Source organism: Simochromis diagramma, unplaced genomic scaffold (assembly GCF_900408965.1).
Source record: "Simochromis diagramma unplaced genomic scaffold, fSimDia1.1 OVJJ01000370.1, whole genome shotgun sequence".
In the NCBI taxonomy this organism is placed as follows: Eukaryota; Metazoa; Chordata; class Actinopteri; order Cichliformes; family Cichlidae; genus Simochromis; species Simochromis diagramma.
In genome coordinates, this window is record NW_024387012.1 from 785,832 (window position 1) to 806,929 (window position 21,098).

The following is a 21,098-nucleotide window of genomic DNA, read 5'->3' on the forward strand; positions in this document are numbered from 1 at the left end:
AAGCCACGTGTTAATTATTATGAATAATTGTGTTGTTTAGCTAGATTTTTGAAAGAAATCCATTTATAAAGTCTCTGTATTATTTTAGGAAGTTTACTCATGTATAGAGAAACTTCTGGTGGCATTTTACTGTTTGTTTACAATGAACTGAATAAATGATACAGGCATACAAACAAAAAAGGACAGTAGCACGAGCCAACCAGAACCATCACTGCTCATGTTGTGTCTTTTAATGAATGTGCTGGACAACACTACACAGCATTGTCTTTGGGATGGAGGAAGAGTGACATTTGTGTGAGAAAGAGCACACAAAACTTAAAAGATCCTATAAAGATTATGTATTAGAAAATAAAGAGTTACATTTGAATATGCTGTGTGTTGACATGCATGTGTGTCGGTGAAGCTGTTAGTTTCTAGACTGTATTTAGAGTGGGCGTGGGAGAAGATTGAAAAGCTGACGAGCTTTTGAGTTGTCTGCGAGCTTGGTCTAATGAGTCATTTCAGTTGAACTTCCTGTTTGAAGGTTTTGCAGAGGCAAGCAGGTGTCAGCACATTTTACAGTCGCACATACACTTTGTTATGCTGTATTTTACAGTTTTCCCATAGAAATAAGACCATTTCTCACAATCAGATTATACAGATCTTCTATAGAGCTTCTGCCATTTGACACTTCTGACGTTGTTAAACTAAGAATCCAGTGTCTTCAGTCAGCAAAGGAGGCAAATCTTAATAATCTCCCTGAGTGTCCACATACTGCTATTCTTTGACATGACCAAAGCCCTGGAGTAACAAGGGGCTCTGGACATGAGGATGGCTTTTGTTCATATGGGTTCACTACTTATATAACAGTTCAACTGAAGACGAAGCTATGATGTATTTTCTGTTATGCATTTCCAAATCTGAACAATAAATTGTTATTCAGTCAGTCTGCGTCTGCTTTCATGCCATTTGTTACACATTAGAGAGTTTTGTTGTTTTCAAAGTAGGTGTCATAAATAACAATACACGGTCACGTCCGCCTGGTTAAGCTGGGAGAGGATAACCGGTCGGTTCGCACTGCAGCTAAAAAAACATCAAGAAGAAAAGCAGCTACGACAAGCCGGCTGAACAGGTAAGAGACCGGAAATTTACCTTCAAAATAATTGTGAAAAAACGGCTCTTAATTTAAACAAATTCAGAAGCATAATTTTTTAGCTGTGGTTGCTCAACCTTGACATGAAAGAGCGATCAAAGGACAATAACAACGGGAAATTAAACAGGTGCTATCAACTTGCTATTATCGTTATTATTATTATTATTATTATTATTATTATTACATTCTTGACTTTTCAAATGGCCGTGACAAAATTAAAGCATTAAAATATAATGTGTAGAGGTCGAAGGCACTCTTAAGCCGTTAATTTTGGTGTTATTTGGGTTTCAAGCGGACGAAACAAGAATCGCATGTGCAGAAAATCCTCTTATTTTGAAAATCCTCGGACCGGCCGACCTGTCACAGGTGAGTGAGACTCAGAGCTAATTATAAACGCCACTCCAGTAGGTCCAGAGGAGCTGCTGCGTTTAAATGTAACAGAAAGTTGATTGTGTAAAGGATAACTCACACAGGTGGGGAAACACATACCGGTTCACCTTCAACATCAAAAAATTAACCAGTTTTGCTCATCATGAGGGAAGATGCGGCTGTGAGTATTAAAGAATTTCAAATAAATAGCGAATATTTATGCAAGCTAATTAGAATGTGGAGGCTGACGCTTTGAGGAGGTTTAAAACTTTCCATTGTCAGAAACTGCAGCTTCATTGTTGGTAATCAGTTACTTTGATTTGTTTGAATATTGTAGGAAAATATCGAGGGAGGGGACGAACACGGAGAGGCGACAACATCAGAAGCTGCATCTGGAGAGAGACGACGTGTGAGTACTTAAAAGTGCACTACTCAATGAACCACTCAAAAGATATTACAGTTTTCACATTATGTCCTCAGACTGGTAAGCACTCTCTCTTCATGGTTTCATGTGTTATCGCCAGTTTCCCTGTACTGCTGCTGGCATGTTGTGCTGTTTTTGTTCAGGCAAACGAACTAGATTGACATACCCAGAATATCAAGATGCCTCCTGTCATGCGTGCCTTTTGCACAGCAAAGCTAATTTTGTGCGATCACTGCTGTTGGACTCTTCTCAATCACAAACATACATTGATTCATTTAATTTCTAAACACGAGATTCTACAGGAGGAGTAGGCTTACCGGATTTCATTTTAAAGTAGATGTTGCGTAACTTCTTTATGTCATGCAACAGTCTAGTCTAAATGTAAAGCTGCTTTTAAGCCTCTACATACTGTATGTACTGTGAATTAAAAGTATAAGCAGAACCTTCTGCAGGAATACATCCTTAAGTCTCAGAAAGTTACATGTAGCTATTTTGTTTAGATAATCGTCATCATTTTAACTGCAACCTGAAAATATTCCATTGATACTAAACTATCACTGGTATTGTACTCGCTGGCTCACAACAAAGAAAAGCGGACCATAATCCATGCATGTTATCTTTACAGAGTATTGCAGAACTGCAGAATATGCTGAAAAGAGTTCCCCAGAGTCCTTTCCATAATCGTTACAAGGTGAGCAGACGCACAAATGCACGCTCTTGCTTTCTATCTACAATCCATACTTTCTTTGGAGGAAGAAGCGAGGGGGGGTGTCAGAATTTCAGGTTGTCTAAACATTTTGACGTAATAACTAAAGTTTGGTGGGTTTTTTTGTTATTTTCTCCAAAGTTTAAATGAGAAAGTCACAATTTGTGACAACCTGAAATTCTGACTAATGAATGGCAAAAAAACCCACAAACACAGAGGGTAGAAAGCAGTTTTTCACTTACACAGAACTGCAGGTTAAGTAAAATTTTTGAGAAGCATTGGTTCCCCTGCATGAGCACAGATGTGCCTCTGTCATACTTGTGAGTTATTGTTTAAACGGCACCAAAATATGAGTTTGTGTTTAATGGACAGGTGTGGAAGTGCATGTCACATGCCTGGAAAAGTGTATTTACTGATTAGCATTTCAGGCAACAAACACATGATCCGTCCTGATAATGTCATTATGTAAACACTTCACTCTAGAAATCTCTTTTTAGTGTCAGTGACTTTTTGCCCACAGGGTGGTGAGTGGTCAGATGTGACTGACAACGTTGAACCACAGGTGAGATTGTGTTAATTCAAACTCATCTTTGTGTTTTTAGAAGTCCTCCTCTTCTGTCTGTGTCACAGGTTAAAGCTGCACCCTTTGTCTAATCACGCTGTTGTCAAGAGATCTTGTCTGACTGGACTTTTCTATTAATAAAGTGCCTTGTCAGCATGTTGTAGCGATTAATATTAGACTGTCATTAAAAGAAGCATTTCTTAGCGATGCTTTCCAAATGACTTTGCGAGAGGCACTATTCTGGTGTGTGGCCATTGAAATATTAGGAAAAGATCAATTATGGGCAATACTGAAGCAACTAAAGTTAAACTTGGCATAAATACTACCCTGCCACCATGAAACAATCTGTGTAATTGTTTGAGGAACATTTCCTGTTAAGCCCTGAGATGTTTTTGCATGACATGACTAAAATCACTTCCTTTTCTCTCCTTTTAAAAGACGAATGGAGTCAATGGGAGTTCTTCCAGGATGAACCCTTTCTATGCATATTACTTGGTATGTATATTACACTGATTTCATGCTTTTAAACCCAGATGACAACATCACGTTTTTGTTTTAGTTTTTTGTTTTTTAAAGAATAATCTTGTGCTCCACTATCAGGAAAACAAAGGTGACATAACAGAGGACAAAAGAAAGAAAACTTCGGAGAGCGTCGACTGTGATTCCCTTTTTGTGTCTCCACCTGACTTTCAGAGCGATCTTCCCTCTGAAAATAGGACTGAGGAAAATGGAGGCATGTTTCCTGAACCCAAGAACAACCTGTTCAAAAGCCAAAATGACAACAATGACCAAGACCTCTTCCACAGATCAGCACCAAGTCATAATGCAACTGTTTATGGTTTTCATGATGTGACCCTGAACTCTCCAAACTTATTTAAAGCAAATCCGGCTCAGGGGCAGAACCTCTCTAAGAGTTTTCCGTCCAGAAGCTCTGACCTCTTTAAAGGCGAAGAGGATGATCTTTTCCAGGCTGATAAAAAGGAAGATTTGTTCGAAACTGCATGGGCTAAGAAGGCGGACCCTTTTGATAAACCTGCCAGTACATTTGTAGACCCATTCACATCTCCTTTAAATAAGGAGGATGATTTGTTCCAGACTCCAAAATCTACTGTGGCAAATCCATTTTATGCTGCCACTGAGAAGGCGGATGATCCGTTTCAGTCACCACAGCCATTTTACACAGCCCCAACCAAAGAAACTGATTTATTTCAGGCAGATTCAACAAAGAAAGACAAACAAGATACTAAAGAGAAGGAACTTGTTGGCTTGTCTTTTAAAGAAAACTTGAGTGCGTTTTCCACTTCATCGACGAATTCAGTTGATCCATTCGCAAGCCCGATCGCAAAGGATTTATTCCAAGATGTCTCCAGTTTGGGTGACCCATTTGGTTCCACTCCCTTTACAAAATATGACCCTTTCCAGGATGTTTCTAGTGGGACCCCAAACATTTTTCAGCGACTTCCATCACAGAGAAGGGCCTCCAAAAATATTGCCTCAGATTCCTCATACTCTTCTCTTAACAGTCCTTCAGAATTGAAATTGGATGTGCCAGACGCATCATCTTCACATGTATTTAAAAAATCAAAAGCTCCGCCACCAGTTCCACCAAAGCCTTTCCAAAAGCCACAAGAGATTACCTTGACAACTCCTCGGGGAACCAAGCATGACATTCTTCAGCCGACCCCCATCGTTCAGGCCGGGGATCTGTCTGACTCGCCCAGCCAATCTCCAAGTAGAATGAGCAACGTATGTAACAACCATCATTCATTATCTGTACATTCAAGTGTGCTGTGATGAAGTTCCCTTTGTGCAGTAGGTTGTATATCAGCAGCAAAGTTTAACTCTGATTTGTACGACATGCGCCTGATAGCTTCTTTTATAATCAATTTCGCAGATGCAGTCTTTTAAACGTCCGCCGAAGCCGCTTCCTCGAACTCGACATCGAAGGCCAGAACGGCCACCACAGCCAGAAAAGCCACTAAAACCAGAAATGGCACCACAGTTGGAATCCCCTGTAGGCTAAAAACTAAGTTTCCTCTTGTTGAGCTGACAAATATGCTGGATTTACTTTGCTTTTAACTGCCTTCTTTGTCTCCTCGCTGCTGTGTTTAGAGTGAACCTGAACCAAGCGTACCGAAGGTCTCTCCCAAACCATCCTTCAAAAATCTAAAACAGATTACTCGCCGTAAACAAAAAACTCCGGTATGCCATGGGGTTCAAATTTCAAATTTATGTGGCTAATTGGTTTGCGCATAAGAAGAGATTAAAACAGTAGTTTTTTTTATGATGCTCTGAATAGGATATATTGTTTTTATAAATATTTATTTATTATAATTGTGCAGGAAATGAAACCAGTGGAGTCTGAGAACTATGTTGTCTTTGAAGACATCCTGTTTATTGGGCAGGTAAGTTTCATTAATCAAATATGAGACTTTGATCACAAATTTTCCAGAGATTGCGATAAAGATGAGGACTTTCTACAGAAAGACCGAGGCGACACCGTTTATGAGATCCTATGGAAATGTTGGATGGAATGAACATTAAGACACTTTTACTACTGGATAATGTCAGTTGGCTTAATATGCTTTCCATATAAAGATACAAGACCAGTGAAGTCAAATTTTACCTTTATGACTACCAATCGATCACATTCAAGGCAGTTTGTCTATTGGAAAATGTTATTATCGAATGATGAACTGATGCTGTATATTGACCTGATGGTAAAGAGAGACCATCTGAAATGGAAGCCAAACCTCACTGGGTGCAGGAATGTACTCTGTTTAGGGTGGATATGCATACTAAAACTAAATGGCACCACCACTGCGTCACATAAGCTCTTATGCTGTTGTTGCACAAACACATATTGTAACATGAATTATTACGAGAGGGTGGGCAACTGGCAATATAAAGATCTGTTTTATTAACATCTTAAAACAGGAAAGGTGTGTGGAAGACTGGCCTGATGACAGTCCTCAGCTAAACCCAAACTTCAAACCTGTAAGAACACATTTCTTAAAATTGACCTTGGAGAACATCATGAACTCATGTCTAATCAAAATTATGCTAAAAACATTCAAGCTACTAAACGTGATATTTTTTCCCCTAGTCAGGAACACTGAGACTGCGAAGGGAGTCGCTGAAGGTCAGACACCGTTCGTTATTTGACTAGCTTTTATTTATTTATTTATTTTTTTTTAATCGTTATTTTAAACCAAAAAGTAGCTAAAAGTCAAATATTTTCTTTAGGCAATGGCTGATTCTGATGGAGGAAGTAGTGAAGATGGGAGTCACAGCAAGAGCAAGGTATCATCGATCTCATTTTATTCATTGTTACACATTCCCGGCTGTTTTACATCCTATGTCTTGCATGTAGCTTCACCTCCAGTATTTCTTATAGAAAAAGAACAAGGCATTCAGAATGTCCCACTTGTCCAGGAGAGGGTCAAAGGTACGCTACCAAAAACCGTTTCCCTGCTTCTTTCTGTGTGACTGTTTGTCATTTTAATGCCAAGGATTCTCACTTTTTAGAGCAAATCTCCCAATGTCATAAATAATGGGAAGAGCAACACGCTGCCCCTCACGAGTAAATCGTCCAAGGTAACACTAGATTGTCCAAATTCTCTGTGGTTGTGCAATATTAAAGGATAAAACTGGGGAAAAAAATGGGAAAACATTATTCTAGGAAGAACAAATAAAATGATCAATGCTTTGAGAAATGGTTCAAGTGGGAAACATTCCTGTGTCTCGGGTGATCTGTGCCTTTCAAATGCTAGGCAAATCTGTAAACCACTACACTCCCAATAGTTTAGAATTTCCTTAAAGTTTTATTATTAAAGTAATAAATATTAATAAAACCTGGGCATAACGTTTCGCTTCACCATAAAGTTGGTCATTATTAGATTCCTAGCGAGCACACTAATATAAGTGTCGTTCTTATTTTTAGGAACAGTTTTCAGAGCTGCAAATGCCTGCAGGAGAGTTTGAAGATAACAAGGAGATGGACTACAAAGTATAGATTATGTTCCTCCCTCTTCTAACATTTCAGTAGAATTCATAACTTTGTTCATTAACAATATGTTTTTATTACCAGAAGAAAAGTGTGAAGCCAAAGGTTGGTCACCTGTTTAGGAGACCATCTGCCAATTCCCCTGTGCTGGAGGAAAAGGACTTGAATGGACATTCACCTTATGCATCAAAGGTAGGTTGTGTGAATGTGTAGTTGGCATGGATACATTAATTTCCCCCAATCTTTGTGTAAATGCTTTGAGTTGCTGCCATGTGATTGGGGCCTGATATTTGCATTAACAATGGATAATGTGCATTTTACAGGGGGCAGCTTTGGAGCAAAGTAGTGGTGAAGAGGGGGAAGAAGGGGAAACTCACGGAGAGGTTGATGCTCTGAAATTTGTTTGCTTTTGATATGCTTATGATAAATAACAGAGTCTGCAGACTGCCGTGCATTTTAAGAAATATGGTCTTTTCTCTCTCCAGAAAACCAAAAAGTCATTGAAAGTAAAGTTTGTGCCACGCAGAGGATTCGTCATTGCTCCAGTTAAGGTATTACCCACACAGAGCACTATTTAAATTTCAGCTTTTACTGCTTTGTAAGTAAAAATCATGTAATTTGCAAAAAACAGTTTAAAAAATGTTTTAAATCATTTTCTCTTCAGACAAATGATGATTCAAAGGGAGCTCATGGTTATACACCTCATAAAGGCTCAAAGGTAGGAGTGTGTAAACTAGGACTCCTGTAGTTTGGACGTTGCATGTGAAGTTGCTCAAATGTGGTATTTGTGGTATGAAGGCATATCACATTCTTGAAATTGTTGTTTTTCCATGTAGGAGAAATCACATGACGGAGCTTTTGGTGCACATGGCTACACACCTGATAAGAAGGTAACAGTCAGATTTGGCTTGCATAAACCTGTCTTCTATAACTCGGTGTCCTGTTTATAACCAGTTTGCTCACCCTTTAAAAAGGGCGAAGCAACAGAGTTAGCATGGTTTTGTTTTTAAGCACTTTTTATAGTCGAATGAAAATAAGTAAATAGGTACATCAAAAAGATGTATTCTTAACTAACCTAATTGTCATTATTTATAATATGTTTAGTTTTTGTAATGAATTACTATTATTGATTACATTCCATATTAATTGCTATTTAGAAACCTTGTAGTTTGAAATGGTATTTGATGTAATGAAGCCTTGTAATCACTCTGCCCACCAATATTGTCATATCGTGACATTAACATCAGAACTGATAAATGAAATTATCACATGGATGGGAAATTCAAATTGCAAGCTTACCAGGAGTTGTACCGATGAAAGGGGAAATATTTTCTTCTATCTTACGATAATACATAGAATCTGTTTGCCTGCAATTAAGAGTTGCGCAATAAAATTTGACACACATTTTGGCTCCTTGAAAATGATCTATAATGTGATAATTATCTTATCACATTATGTCTTCATGTTGCCAAGCAACCACCTACCTACCAACGGGCTTAACCCGTACTCTTTATAGCATTGTATGATATTATTTCACAATGCTAAGATGTTGTTTATAGCCACAAAATTAGGACGATGCCTCCTATGACATGTGTTGTTGCCTAGCAACCACCTGACAATGGACTAAAATCACAGACCAAATAATACTGCGCCATGAGCATGTACTAATGTTATTGAATGCATGAGTTAATTGTGACTCAATGAACCCACCTTAAATCTTAATAGGACAAGTTTGCTTTGTTGTGATTGGCCGTCGTTCATTTCATACTTTACAGATGATTGTGTCCTCGAAAGTTTAAAAAGATTATTGGATTATGCAAACTCAAGTTATTGGTTTCCTCTGAAGGGGAAAAATACGGCTTCTGTATCGCCTTTAGTAGCTTTTTGTATGCTTTGTGAATGATTGTCCTCAGCAGGATTTAGTTACAGCTTTAAGGGTGAATTCATAACAGATTGAATATTCAGGAATTTTATTATAATATGTTTGCTCTGAGTAATACTATCTGGATTCAGGATGGTGAGTAATGAGTTTTTGATTTCTGATTTTCATAAAGTTTCTTCTTTTCTTAATCTGATAAAGACCAGCTGGTGTGCAGAGGAGCTAGAAAGTGAAGAGCTAAATGAAATGGAGGACTGCAAACCGGTATTTTAGATTTTTTTTTATTTAAAATTTCTCAAATTTGTGTTTTGTAACATTATCATTAAATTCTTTGAAACAAGGTATTTTTTTTTTTAATTTTATTGTTGTTGCCGAGTGACTTGGAAATTGATTCTGATCTATTCGTGCCGTTAAATACATCTTTGTGCTGTTAAATACATCTTTGTGCCGTCACCATGACAAATAAAATTGTTTTTTCCCTGCTAGAAAAAAGCAAAACCTAAACCTCCCCTTCCTGTGCCACGAAAAGCTAAGACAGCCAATGGACAGAGTGAACTAATCGGATTCAGCTACCACACACCCCAGCATGCATCAAGTGTATGTTTATCTTACAACCATTAGCATAACACACTATTGCTAACACTTATTGAGCTTTGGGTTTCATTTATTTACTTCCTGCTTCTGCAGAATGTGTTTGCTGAGGACTACACGACAGACAAAGATTTCACGAGTCCCGGAGAGATGTATGATGAAGATAAACAGGATGAAGTGGACTTCTACAAACCGGTACTCATTTCACTTTGATTTACTTCTACTGCTTTCTTTTGCCATCATGTAATATATGACTGAAATACTTGTGTGTTTTTTTTTTTTTTTTTTTTTTTTCCCTCCCCTGCCAACAGAAAAAGGCCTCAAAACTTCAAAAGTTGCCCAAAAAAGTCCCCAAAAAACTGAAACATAAGGTTTGCTAAACTTTGCAGGAGTTTTTCTTATTGCTGTCTGGTCTTCAGGTACAAGACCAAATCATTACTCTGTCTGTTTCATAGAACAAAGCCACACATGCAGAGAGTGAAGATCCACCAGGAGCTGGTGACTTCCTATCAGAGGCTGCTAGGGTGAGTTCACGACTTTTAACATGAAAAAAAAAAACGAATGTTACAAAAGTACTTTGACTTATACAGCAATGAATAGTCTGTCCATAATCCTTATCTAATCACACCAGTATTGATGTCCTAATAAGAAGCATTTACTTCCTCTCAGGTTATTCTGGAATGTGATACACATTCTTGACTTGGCTTTGAGTTTGATAACAACTTCAGGCTCAGTTAAAACATTTTCCATCGAATCATCTTCATGGAGAATTTTACCTTTAAATAATCTTTAAATTAACAATGCTGTCATGATAAACTTGGAACACATATCAGTGCTGGGTACAGCGTTGTTACCAGTTTTACTATTTTACACTAATAACTCTGTTCTAAACTTGATTTAGTAAATGAAGAGTGTGTTGCTGTGACAGAACCAAAGCCTAAAACAGGATCAAACAAACTGTTCTGAGTGATTTTCTTTCCTTTCCTTAAGGACATTTTGTCGTTATTTATACATGGCAAACTTTCGTTTCTCAGTCGTCGGCTGCTTTTTGACAATGAAATGTTTTGTTCCCCACTGCTGCCTTCGTTCTGTTTCTCTCTGAACCACATTCCTTTGACATGCGGCCAGACTGGTTTAGTTGCATAGTCTGACACACCAACTACAACTTAATATGTGCAAGGGCTCAGCTTGTTTTGATAAGTCATGTATGAATGTGTGCTGCAGAGACTTGTTGACTCAATCACTGGTTTGTTTTTGGTCACGTCCACCCCTTCTTTCCAATTTAGGCAGAGTGGCGGGCTGCTCAGATGGATGAGCAAGCTTTGGCAGATAATGAGAATGAAGATGAGGATGGGGTCAGTCTTTGGGTTTTTTCTGTTCTTTTTTTTTTTCTTTCTTTTAAACACTGCAGATACACTATTTTAAACGGGTTTGTTTACTGATCTTTCAAGTAAACTGTCACACTTCATTTTCACAGGACACTGATAGTTTGATGGAGTGGTGGAACACAGTGGAGCGTGAGTCACAATCAGACTTGTTCACATTCAAATAAAGGAAGCTAACACTTTGACATATCTTCAAAGCTTAAATAACACCTCTTGCTTGTTTTGCATTACAGAATGGGACGAGGTGGCATCAGACGATGAGGAGATATTCATGAAAGATGAGTCAAAGTATGTGCAGTAATTTGCAGCTTGATACCAGAAGTTAATGTTGTGGTAATTTGTCATTCAGTAAATAAGTACTAACCCCTCCTTTTTAAAATATTTTTTTTCTAGGCAAATGGGTGCAGTGCTTATTTTGGGTTTTTTTTTCTTTGTTGTTTTTTTTTGTTTTTGAACATTTAAAAAAAAAAAAAAAGTGTGGAAATACAGTAGATAAGGTGAACTAGTTTGTAATGTGATTGAAAGTTAATTATCAGGTATTGGCCACCTTTATTCCTTATAATAGACTGAACTCTCTTAATGAAGCTTTCTTATAAAAGTGCTTCTTTGCCCTGTTGGCTGCCTTCTGCTCTGTTCCCTGACATTTTGATCCCATTGATGTCATTTTGATTTTAAGGTCACATTACATGCCATGTGTTGTGAATCATTTTGGTGGTGCAAAATTATGCCTGGAAAAAATGGCATTGCCTGTCAAATCTATGATATTGGTTCACTTACATTCTGGCTAAACTGGAAGCCAGGAAAATTGGCCTCTTCAGGCCAGGTCAGCAGACAAGCTGATGGGATCCCAGATGTTATTTTATCAAGAATCCGATTTTAACTCGCTGCTTCCAATTCTCTGCTTTGGCTCTCAATTACTTCCCAGGTCGTTCACCATATTGGCAGACAAGGTTCATCGAGGCCTGCGTGTATTCAACAAGGTCTTCACAGAGCGAGCAGAGGTCCTTTGGCAGGACATCATCAAGCTCCACGCCATTGCTGACGACATCGACGAGTTCCACCAGAAAGCCAAGATTGCTGGCATCACTGGTGGCACCACCACAGCTGTGGGCGGTGTGACAGCTATTGCTGGTTTAGCTCTGGCACCCTTCACTTTTGGCGTCTCTCTGGTAATTACAGCTATAGGTGTGGGTGTGGCGACAGCTGGAGGAATAACTTCGGCCTCTGCAGCCATCTCGGACAATGTTAACAACATGCAGGACCAGAAGAAGGTAAGCTGCAGTTTTATAAAGCTCAGTGCTGTAGATTACTTGGAAACTTCTCAGAGCAGTGTTTTTACTTTTCATTTGAGGATTTAATGCAACTTTTTTGTAAAAGTTAAAACTGAATATCACGTCTCCTCTCATGCTTGAACCTGCCTTTTTCTTTTCTGACTCTCTTTAGGTTGAGATAGTGCTGCAAGAGTATGAGACTCACCTGCTGGACATCAACAAAATCCTCCACTTTGTCAATGAGGGCTTGTACAAACTGCGAGGCCATCCGTTTCTCAGGTCTGGCACCCAGCATTACTCAGAGGACTGGGAGATCCGCAGGGCCGTCCAAATAATAAGCTTGGTCGACTCCCCCGTGATGCGAGCGACGGAAATGACTGACGGAGCGGTGGCCTCAGTGCAAGGACTCTTTGAAGGCATGGATAAGTTCTTCACCAAGGACTCCAGGGAGCTGAAGAAAAGCTGCAAGAAGGAGATGGTAGCTAGACTAAAAGAAGTTGCAGCCGTGCTCAATGACACAATAGTGGAACTTAACACCTTCAGAGAGGAGCTTCAGGAGGCCACTGGAAGTATTTGAGCAACTCCAGCACATTGCTACTCATTTATAAAAGATTACCAACACCCTCTCCTGGCTCACTGATCGAACTGTTGATTCATTTTGCACCTGCCTTTAAATATGAAGTTTCAGATTGGTTTATTCTATTCGAGGTACTTCGAGTAAATTACAACTGTGCTGCAAGGAATGCAACACATGTGACGCTTGTAATGGTCACTTTGGCTGCAGACAGTACAATGCAGTTTCATGATTGACATTCCTGTCACACTTATTAAAATGTTTGCAGTGGAAGTATTAGTAGTATTGTGTTTGGTAAATTTTACTCTCGCAACTTTTTTTTTTTTTTTTTTTTAATTATCTGTAAGAAAAACTTTAGAAGAGCTGAACTCATTTTAGATGTTTATAGAGAAAATGTGACAGTGCTTCATATTCACAATCAAAGAAATGTTTGGGTAATTGTAATTTATTGAATATGTTAATTTATTTTTAATATATCATTGTACTGCTCTCCTAAAAACAAGCCTAAAGTTTATGAAGAGAAATAACCCATTTGCATGCGCATTATGATTTTTTTTTTTTTTATTAGAATTTTTTTTTTATACTGGTGATGTCACTATAATGCAGCTTCTTACTGGTATTTTTTTTTTGTTTGTTGTTGAATTATATTACATGGCATGGATTTGAGATGTTCTGTGCTGCTAGATATATTACAGATTACTATAGATTTTACTTTGTTACTTTAACATTTTCCTCTTCTGATGAGAACCCCCCTTTTTTTTTTTTTTTTTTTTTTTTTTTTGGGTAATCTGAATGAGCCTCTATTAACTGCTATATTGAACCTAACTATGAATCAAGGAAGGCTTTAGTTTGTGAATCTTCCTGCATTAGTTTTAACCTGAGTACGATGTGTTTGTCAAGACAGTGAAATAAAGAAATATGCTCCTGTAACACTGAACCTTTGTCCTGTTTTGCAGATTCCTGCACTTCTGGTTGCATAAACTGAAAAGGGGTGATTGTATTGTACTGTAGACTACGCACAAATAAACTGTTATTTGTGTACTAGTTCAACAGCTAAATAATCATAAAATGTAATTCTATGTAATGTAACTAGGTCTTTAAAGTAAATATTTACTTCTATAATTTGACTTGGCAAACCTAACATAAATAAACATGAAATTAGCATTAGAGCTCAGTAAGTATATATTATGGTAAAATTAAAGACTGGGCCCACAGTTTGACGCTAGTTTCTTCATTTTGTGTTTTGGCTGTCAAAAGCAAGTTGTTGTAAATCTATGGAAAATATGCTTTAATTGCTTTATAAATGAAGTCATGAATAGAAAAAATACCAAAACAAATTAAAAAATCAAAGAAATGAACAGGCTGTTATGTTAGTAAATAGGTTTGTAGGGTAGACATGTGGGATGATCTGATATCCTCGTGTTGGTGTTGTTCCCAGACCATCAAGAAAATGTTGTTCCAGGTTCAACATTGCAAGTGACCAATCACATTGTTGTGACGTTATTCTTTTGCACGCCAAGCCATTTGTGCATTTATGAAATTCCAATGTTGCAAGGACAATATCAATTCTACTTACTGTTTATTAAAGGGTTACGGTTAGGGTCAGGGTCTGTTGATCGGCGGACAGAGGCGGTTTCACGCAGCTTAAGTACAGTTTTTTGTTTTACGCTGGTTTTTCCCGAAGTCACAAAAGTATGATGTCACAACATTCTGATTGGTCACTTGCAATGTTGATCCTGGAACAACATTTTCTTGATGGTCTGGGAACAACACCAACACGAGGATATCAGATCAACCAGAGAGGTGTATAAGTGAGAAGCTAGAATAAAAAGTTTGTTTGTAACATTGTAACTGTGAGTATTTACTGTCATAATTAAAATGCTAGAATCAATAGTTTGGGTTACAGAACTGTGATTCCAAAAAAAAAATAATAATAATAATAATTTCACCTTGTATAATCTATCCAATATCCTAAGAGACTCCTTCACAGGACAGCTAGTTTATTCCATCTTGTCTAGGTGACTGCTAATGCACACACTGAGTCATGTCTTTGTCCAAAAAATGAAAAATCAAAAAAGCATTAAAAGATTCTGCTGTTATGAAATATCATTTAAAAGAAAGGTGAGAAGAGCACACCTTACAGGTTAAGAATGTTTTAGCCATTAGCAGCTAACAATAAGGCAACTTTAAGCTGTGAAAATCATGATTCTTGATATTTCTTAATTTCTTTAAAAAAAAACAACAACAGGAGGGACTATGCGCTTACCTGCTGCTCTCTGGCAGGTAGCTCCATGCCCTCCTGGGTTTTAATTGCACCTTAGAACACACATGCATCAACACTACAATGAGCGGGTGGAGGGAGGTTTGGAGTCTTCTCTCACCCCCGTTCTCTGCGACCTGCTGGAGCGGGGGGGCTAGGAGGAGGAGTTGGCCGTCCGACTGCGGTCTGGAGTGTGGGGCCTCCCTGCTGCTGCGGAGTCGGGGCGGTCTGCCTCTCCCCACCGCAGGGAAAAGGGTAACACCACCTGGGTCTGGGTGCAGTTCCCCCCTCCAGGGGCAAGGGTACCTAGACCCGGTTCGTAGAGTACGCTTGGGGAGTGTGATTGTGTGTACAGCGTCTCTTTATGTCTGTCTCCATGTTGGTTGAGTGTGGAGTAAGTGCATATGAGAGCATGAGGGTGGGAATGGATGTTTGTGTCTGTGTGTGCCTGTATGTCTGTGTCTATATGTCAGGTTGGGTATCAGACGCCACCTCTCTGGGGACATCTCAGGCCCTCCAAGGTTTGGAGGCCTATCTCCCCCTACCACCACTTCCCCTGCCAGTGGCGGACTCCCTCAGGTGTCGGTGCGTTGGTGGTTCTTTGTGTCTGGGGGTGGGCGTCCGGGTACACACCGGCTCACTCCTTGGCGGCTGCTTATCGGGGCCTGGAGCCTGGGGCTCGCTCGGGCCACTTCGGAGGTGAGGTCACTCAGGCACAGCTGGCTGCCGGCGGAGCTCACGGGCGCGTCACTGCAACTCCCCCTAGCTTCTGCTCCGCGGCTGCTGAGTGAGCCCTCATCTGGGACTCTCCTCAGCTCTTACTGGGACAGTGGCGCTGCTGCCCCTCTGTTGGTCTTCCTTGGTCTCTTGTGTTCTGGGGGCCTCTGGATGTCTGGAGTTTTGATCTCCTCCATACCTGCTTCATGCCCTGGAGGACGGGGCTGTGGCTCCCCACACTCCCTAGCAGATCGTTACATGGAGAAACCTTTGGAATGCAAGCATGCTGATCCACACAGGTATGCACACAGGTGTACACACGGGTATTCACAGACGCGGACTACAGCTTTCTTGGCTGCTGCCTCAAAGCACATTGTGCGCTGTCTATCTTGCGTGCTGCACAATATCGTTTATTATTTAGTATCTACTGATATCTACTGCTAGCTAGTTTATTGTGATGGTGCTGTTTTTTTTTATTTATTATGTTGCTCTTTGTTGTTTGCTTTCTCTTCTGTTTTTTTTCTCCATACAGGTGACCCAGGAGTTTTGTTCTTTTTTTTTTTTTTTCTTTCTTCCCCCCCTTCTCACCGTCTCTTCTCCCATTTGGTTTTCTTTCTCTCCCTCTCTTTCTTTCATTCTTTCTCCCTGTCCTATCCTCCAGTCATGTCTGTCCCGTTTGTAGCAACTGAAAATAAAATAAATTCATAATTATAATAAAGGTCAATCAAATGGACCAATATGGCAAGGCCATGACGATCCACTTGGTAAAATAAATCCGCTTGGCATCTTTCTTGGCCTTAAGACAACAATTCTGATGGCTATAGATCCAAACGGGACACACACACAAAAAAAAACAACAACCACAGAGAGTAAAATATCAGAAAGTCCCTATCTAACTGATGTGACACAAAGGTGAGTTCATATACTGGAAACTAAAAGCAATCATTTGTATTTCAGCTGAAAGCTTCGCAACACTGACATCAAGTGGCATTAGACACACTAAACCAGTGTGCCATTGGGTAGGTAAGGTATTTTAGAATAGAATAGAATAGAATTCAACTTTATTGTCATTGCACATGTCACAAGTACAAGGCAACAAGGAATCCAAACAGTCAGAGGCTGATGAAAGAGCATTTTAAAGTACCACAATGACACTGCTTAATAATTGAAAAATAAAAATAAATCTCTAATGCACTTTGGGTCAACTTTTCTTGTTTAAATGTTCTATAAAAAAGGAGACGTCCACACAAAAAGGTTCAGACAGTTTTCATAGTGCATGTTTGAGCTGTGTTTTTTTTTTTGTTTTTTTATTAAAAAAAGAAACATTGATAGAAACAAATTACTTTCAATTCAATTCCATGCTATTCTATTCAATTCATATAGCTCCAAATCACAACACTGTCGCCTAAACCTTCTTTATATTGTAAGAAAACACAGAAAAAATCAGGACAGTCCCCCTGTGAGCAAGCACTTTTGGTGACAGTGGGAAGGAGAAAAAAAAACTTTTAACAGGAAGAAACCTGCAGCAAAACAAGGCTCAAGTAGGAGCAGCCATCTGCCGCGACCGGTTATTAGACAATCGCACTACCATTGATTCTGTACCAACATCAGTGTTGGCAGTGATACTGTAGATATCGGATACTTCCCCCACATCTATTTGAAGATGGTGGGAAGGATAGTAGAAAGGAGAATTAGAGGCACATAAAGAAAAACAAATTATTGAGCATTTTGAGAAAAAAAAGTCAAAATGTGGACATTACAGTTACAGTCTACTGCCACAGTTGCTATGACCTCTGAGTTAGTAAAATTGTACTTCAGAATCAGTTTAAGTGACAACAAAGGACATTATTTTCCTTTTATCCCATAAACATAAACTTGGAAAAATGCATTTGTACAAAATGAAACGTTATCGATGATTACACATTAGAAGAGGATGTACCATTGTCACAAAATATGCGTCGCTGGCCTAGCAGTTTATCTTGAAACAAGAAATGTAATCTACTCAGTTTGATTTTTTTCTCTCAAAGTAAAATTCTGAAGATAAAATTCAAAACAGGATTTTTTCTACAAGTAAAATTAGGACTTTAATCTCAAAATTTTGAATTTATTCTCAAAACTATCAATATTCTTCTTAATGTGGTGCTAATACTTGTTTAACAGAGAATGTTAAAAAAAAGTCTTAGAAAACTAAGACTACCTTTTTAAAAAAAACAAACAAACAAAAAAAAACTTTAATCTAATCCTTTTTAATCCTGTGGCAATTGAAATGAAGAAAACTGCACAGTCTCAAGTTTGATGCTCCAGGCAAAACGTTAAAAAAAGTTAACCATGAGTAGGCTACAGTATGTTGAGAAATAAGGGCTGAAGATTGTTGTGTAATCCTGTGGGATGAATTATGTGTTAATTAAAAAATAGGTATGACAAATGAAGAAAGGCCCACAAAGGGTGTTTATATCCAGGCCAAACAGTTTAGTGTTGCCTCTGTGGATGTTTAATGCTCAGTCAGCTCCACATTTCTGGGCACACATTCAAAACAAGCCCCAGGGAATGGGTAAACGCAAAGCCACGCCCCTTATAGGTAACACGGTGCCGCAGGTAAAAACTGGTAGGATTAATGAAAGCATGGTGTGTCACGTTCTGCCTTCTCACAGCTGTCAGGGTGTCGAGCAGTGACGCCAAGTAGCTGTTGTTCGCCAATGTGCAGCAACACTGTGCTGAAATCAGAGCACGGTGTGACTGCCATGTCGCCCCTCCCTTAATTCTGAAGAGGAAGCGCACCACTCTGCGGTGTACACGTCTGAAAACTCGCTTGTGTTGTTAGGTTAAACACAGGCCCATTTACTGGGGTCAAGCTAGCGTCCAGTTTGACAAGTACAGACGAGCGAGTCCCCACTTTGTTGTGTGTTTTGTGTGTATACTGAGTATTATGGTAAGTGACGTCGAGACCTGATTTCAAAATAAAAGCCACATTCGATTGATTAACCTTCAACATTAACAAATACATCTGCCCATAATAACAATAATCAATCCACTCTCTAACGTTAGATCCACAGGACACACCCTGGTACTCTAGTAGTACCTCGTCAATATCAAAGCTGTCTTCTTTGGGATTTCAAAGTCCTCTGAATTGAACTTTTTGAGGTATTCTTTTAATAACTTTAGTTAAAAAGAAAACTCCAGTTTCTGCATACTAATTGCAGTCTATATTAACAGTACCCTTACACTGGTACCATGTTAATATCAAATCAATCTGATTTTACATTTCAAGTAAAAGCCATTTGAATTTGCCTGTATATGAGCTACTCTTTGAGTAACTTCAGGATGCTGTTAAAAGTAAAATTCCTGTTTCCACAGACTAATTGCAGTCCATATCATCGGTAGATGATTCTCATGCTGGTATAACGTCGATCTCAAGTCAGCCTGATTTTAAAAGTAAAAGCTCTTTGAAATAACCTGTATCTGAGATATGTTTTATAATTAATGGAGGACGCTATCAAAAGGAAAATTCCTGTTTCCATTGACTAATTGCAGTCCATATCATCAATACATGCCCTTACAGTGTATCATGTCAACATCAAGTCCATCTGATTTTGGATTTCAGAGTAAAAGCCCTCAGAATTTACCTATTCTTTTAGTAACTTCAGAATGCTGTTAAAAGGAAAATTTCTGTTTCCATGGACAACAGTTCATGTCAACATATATCACATATAATCTAACAGTGGAGTCTGTAAAAGTTTTTATAACCAAAGATGGTCCACTGTGGAGCAGTTTGCCAGACAACTGCTTAGGAACAATAATAAGAATAAGAAAAAAATGTATTGATCCTAGAGGGTAATTCATAATTAATCTGATATTTGTATGAGAATTGAAAAGCCTGATGCTGTGAGTGCAAATAAGGTCTTTAGTGTCCATCTTTCCACTACCATTTCCATCGTGGTTCCAGTTACAGAGCCAGTTTTTCCCACTAGCTTGTTGGAAACAAGGATGCTTCCCCAGCAGAGTGCAGCAAAGAACAGCAGACTTTCCACCACAGACTGGTAGAATACTTTCCGTGTGTTACTGCAGAGAGAGCTTAGCATTCTGAAATAAAGAGGCAGTGTTGCACCTTTTTGTAAAGTTTGTCTGTATTCAGGGACCAGTCTAGTTTGTTATCTAAGTGTAAAATTATATATTTATATATTGTCACCACCTCTATGACCACCCCCACAAACTTTGACAGGCTGGAGGGGGGCATGAATCGTCAGAAATCTATTTATTTCCTTTGTCTTAGAGGTGTTCACTATGAGGTAATTTTTGTGACTCCAATTTGTGAAGGCTTTTACAAGACCCCTGTATTCAGATTCAGACAGCCACTGCAATAGCAGTGTCATCTGAGTATTTCTGGATTTGGCAAGAAAAAGAATGTGAAAAAGAATGAGGCCAGGACGGTCCCCTGTTGAGTCCCCGTGCTGCTCAATAATGTCCCAGTAACGAATTTCCTGGATCTGACAAAGAGTGGCCTTTCTGTCAAGTCGTCTATCATCCAGGAAACAAAAGAGGAATCTACTCCAATCTCTGTGAGCTTGGTTGGATGGTACTGAAAGCAAATCAACACAAATCGATTAGCTAAACTACAAGCGTAATGCCAGGTTGACCTGTAACAGTTGTTTTCTAAATTCAAAAATAATACAATTACCATAGACCTTAGAAACAATGTGTCTAACCACATACTTTCTGAAGATGACCTTACCTAGGCCACGGTATTACTCTCAGGAACGTGGTTGTTTTTGGTCAGTATATGTATATGGACTCCCCATGATGTACTGATAACTTGTTCTCCTCTACTCTCTCTTTCATTTACATGTACAGGTCACTATTGACTTTCATTACAGTATAAATGAGTATATAGTATAAAGCTGAGGAAGTGTAGGAAGTGTATCAATGTTTTCACATTTCGGCACGGACAACACAATAATTCTAAAACAACATATTATAGCGCTGAAGATCAACATCCTGTTTTTATATATATTTTACTATGTTGGTCTTCCAGTTCATCCAGTTGTAATCGACACCCGGGCAGTATTACTGTTCCAAAATGTCAACATCCTGTCCCAGGATAGAAATTTGTCTTGTAGCGATAACTCTCTTTAAGAAATCAAAGAAGAAATCCAAGAGGCTAATTGGAGCTCTTTACTGTGACTGTTTCAACAAAATCCATTCTGAAAACCACTGCGTTTGCATCA

General features: G+C 38.9%; 1 protein-coding gene and 1 long non-coding RNA gene across 4 annotated transcripts; both read left to right on the forward strand.

Moving 5' to 3' along the window:
• The first annotated feature begins 1,508 nt into the window (after positions 1–1,508).
• Positions 1,509–13,646, forward strand: si:cabz01007807.1. 3 transcript variants are annotated; one of them, XM_040041049.1, is made up of 30 exons: positions 1,509–1,682; positions 1,839–1,910; positions 2,551–2,616; positions 3,152–3,193; positions 3,632–3,688; positions 3,770–4,939; positions 5,088–5,207; positions 5,306–5,395; positions 5,536–5,598; positions 6,131–6,190; positions 6,300–6,335; positions 6,440–6,496; positions 6,591–6,641; positions 6,722–6,790; positions 7,137–7,202; positions 7,287–7,391; positions 7,523–7,582; positions 7,685–7,750; positions 7,864–7,917; positions 8,036–8,089; positions 9,280–9,342; positions 9,565–9,675; positions 9,766–9,864; positions 9,981–10,040; positions 10,125–10,193; positions 10,956–11,024; positions 11,147–11,186; positions 11,288–11,342; positions 11,980–12,325; positions 12,498–13,646. In XM_040041049.1, exons 1-30 carry the CDS (start codon positions 1,665–1,667, stop codon positions 12,900–12,902), a joined length of 3,693 nt encoding a protein of 1,230 aa, XP_039896983.1. In that variant the 5' UTR covers positions 1,509–1,664; the 3' UTR covers positions 12,903–13,646. The 3 variants fall into 3 exon arrangements, with proteins under 3 accessions (XP_039896983.1, XP_039896982.1, XP_039896984.1); XM_040041048.1 differs by having other exon boundaries at positions 1,510–1,682; positions 7,284–7,391; XM_040041050.1 differs by having other exon boundaries at positions 1,513–1,682; positions 3,794–4,939; positions 7,284–7,391.
• A 31-nt stretch (positions 13,647–13,677) lies between these two features.
• On the forward strand, positions 13,678–14,742 carry LOC120739361. Its single transcript, XR_005697184.1, has 2 exons — positions 13,678–14,297; positions 14,703–14,742. It is a non-coding gene; the product is annotated as an uncharacterized LOC120739361 (long non-coding RNA).
• Positions 14,743–21,098: the final 6,356 nt, after the last annotated feature.